Source organism: Cynara cardunculus, assembly GCF_001531365.2.
Source record: "Cynara cardunculus var. scolymus isolate 2C chromosome LG 2, CcrdV1, whole genome shotgun sequence".
NCBI classification, from domain to species: domain Eukaryota; kingdom Viridiplantae; phylum Streptophyta; class Magnoliopsida; order Asterales; family Asteraceae; genus Cynara; species Cynara cardunculus.
This window is the reverse complement of record NC_037529.1, coordinates 67,868,448-67,871,024: the sequence shown is the minus strand read 5'-3', so window position 1 is coordinate 67,871,024 and position 2,577 is coordinate 67,868,448. Positions and strand designations below refer to the sequence as shown.

General features: G+C 41.1%; 1 protein-coding gene across 1 annotated transcript; it reads left to right on the top strand.

The window, feature by feature from the left end:
• Window positions 1-597: 597 nt before the first annotated feature.
• On the top strand, window positions 598-2,202 carry LOC112506352 (pentatricopeptide repeat-containing protein At2g20540-like). The gene has a single exon (XM_025110359.1). The coding sequence runs from the start codon at window positions 598-600 to the stop codon at window positions 2,200-2,202; it is 1,605 nt and encodes a 534-aa protein (XP_024966127.1).
• Window positions 2,203-2,577: the final 375 nt, after the last annotated feature.

The following is a 2,577-nucleotide window of genomic DNA, read 5'->3' as shown; positions in this document are numbered from 1 at the left end:
TATATATATATATATATACACGTTGACTTTGTTGACCGGGCCGGGCCGGGCCGGTCCTATAACCGGTTACATAACCGGTTCCGGTCTTAACCGGTCTAGGTCCTAAAAAACGTTAAAATCCATAATCGGTTCATAACCGGCGGTCCCCAACCGGTCCATACCGGTCCCGGGCCGGTTCCGGTCCCTCTCCGGTCCCGGTTCCGGTCCTCCGGCGGTTACGGGCCGGGCCGGGCCCATTTGGCCATATCTAACCTACGTGGACGATGAGGTGGCAAAGAAACCTGGTATAATAGGTAAATTTAATTTAAAAGGTTACCCAATGCTATATTGGGTAAATTTTTGAAAGTACAATACCCTAATAAAAAATATTTTGAAAGTACATTGCTGTAATAAGAAAAACTGAAAGTAGAATGCTATAATAAGGAAATTTATGAAAGTAGGTTGCTATTTTGCGCATTCTCCGATAATGAAAATTTCACAATTTGGGCATGAATTTTCTTCGGTTTTTTCATGTGATTGCAATTCTGCAACATGGGCGCGAACATGTTCTCCAAGATCTTTGAAGATAGCATATTTGTACTTGCCGCCATCGTCGCGATGGCGGCAAGTACAAATATGCTATCTTCAAAGATCTTGGAGAACATGTTCATGCCCATGTTGCAGAATTGCAATCACATGAGAAAACTGAAGAAAATTCATGCCCAAATTGTGAAATTTTCATTATCGGAGAGCAGTTACTTGGTCACAAAAATGGTGAACATATGTGATCAATATGAAGAAGTAGACTATGCAAGATTGTTATTTAAAGAGGTGTCTCAGCCAAATATTTACTTATATAATGCGATAATCAGGGCTCATACACATTGCCAGTTGCATCGGTTCACCATAAATATATACAAGCAAATGCTTAAAGAACCAATTTTTCCAGACAATTTCACATACCCATTTGTTATAAGATCGTGTGGAGGGATTTCCAGTCTTGATGTGGCCAAGCAGGTTCATGGACATGCCTTGAAAGCTGGAGTTCAATCAAATGTCGTTATTGAGAATTCACTTTTGGATATGTATATAAAATGTGATGCTATTTCTCATGGATATAAGGTGTTTGATGAAATGACTGACAGAGATGTGATATCTTGGAACAGTCTCATTTATGGGTATATAAAACTGGGACAGATGAAAAGGGCAAGAGAGCTCTTTGAAGGGATGCCAGAGAAGTCGATCGTTTCATGGACCGCAATGATTTCTGGGTACACGCTAATCGGGAGTCATGCAGATGCGTTACACATTTTYCGAATGATGCAACTGGCTGGTGTTAAACCCGATTGGATCAGCTTACTCTCGGTGTTGCCGGCTTGTACACAGCTGGGAGCTCTTGAGCTAGGGAAATGGATCCATTTTTACGCAGAGAAAAATTGGTTCTTGGAAAAGACAAGTGTATGCAGTGCTTTGATCGAAATGTATGCTAAGGGTGGAAATATCGACCAAGCATGGCAAGTGTTCGACAATATGCTTGAAAGAGACATGATTTCTTGGAGTACAATGGTTGGAGGACTAGCCAACCATGGAAAAGCTCCTGAAGCAATACGATTGTTTCAAGATATGCAGAAGACATCCATCAAACCGAATGAGATCACGTTTGTAGGTCTTTTATCAGCTTGTGCTCATGCTGGATTCTTAGAAGATGGACTCAAATACTTTGATTCCATGAGATACGATTATAATCTGGAGCCAGGAATTGAGCATTACGGATGCTTGGTTGATCTTCTTGGAAGAACTGGTTGTCTTGATAGAGCTCTTGAGTTGATAAAAACTATGCCCATGAAACCAGATTCCGCGATTTGGGGTTCATTGTTAAGCTCGTGTAGAACTAAGGGCAATCTTGCAATGGCGGTCATTGCAATGGAGCATCTTTTAGAACTCGAACCAGAAGATACCGGAAACTATGTGTTGCTCTCAAACATATACGCAGATCTTGGAAGATGGGATGGTGTTTCGAGGATGAGGAAATTCATAAGAGGTAAGATAATGAGCAAGACACCAGGGTGCAGCGCCATAGAGATCGACAATGCCGTTGAAGAGTTTGTGTCGAGTGATGACTCGAAGCCATTTTCTAGAGAAATTTACCATATGCTCGAGTTAGTAGCTCTGCATCACATAATATCAAGTGATTTCTTAGAAATCACTATGGAAGAGATGTAGTTATCAACGCTATTTTCAAAGAGGTTGCATCGCAGATTATCAAGATACTTTTGTAATCAGAATTCGTTTTTTTTTTTTTTATTAACCTGGATATCCAACCCGCTATGCGAGCCGACTAATTCCAGGGTGACCACCTGCTTTGCAGATAGCCCGGAGTCACCGCATTTGAACCTCCGTGGCCACAAGGGGAATTTTATTCCTCCTTGAATTTGAACCTGGGACCTTCTGGTACTTTTGACTATTGGAGTCAAGCTCAAACCAATCAGGCACCACCCTTGTGGTTCAGAATTAGTATTAGATAATTATATAATCGAAGTGAAGGACAGTTGGGTGATTTTATAAAGATAACTATGCGATCATGAAACCAAATCTTCC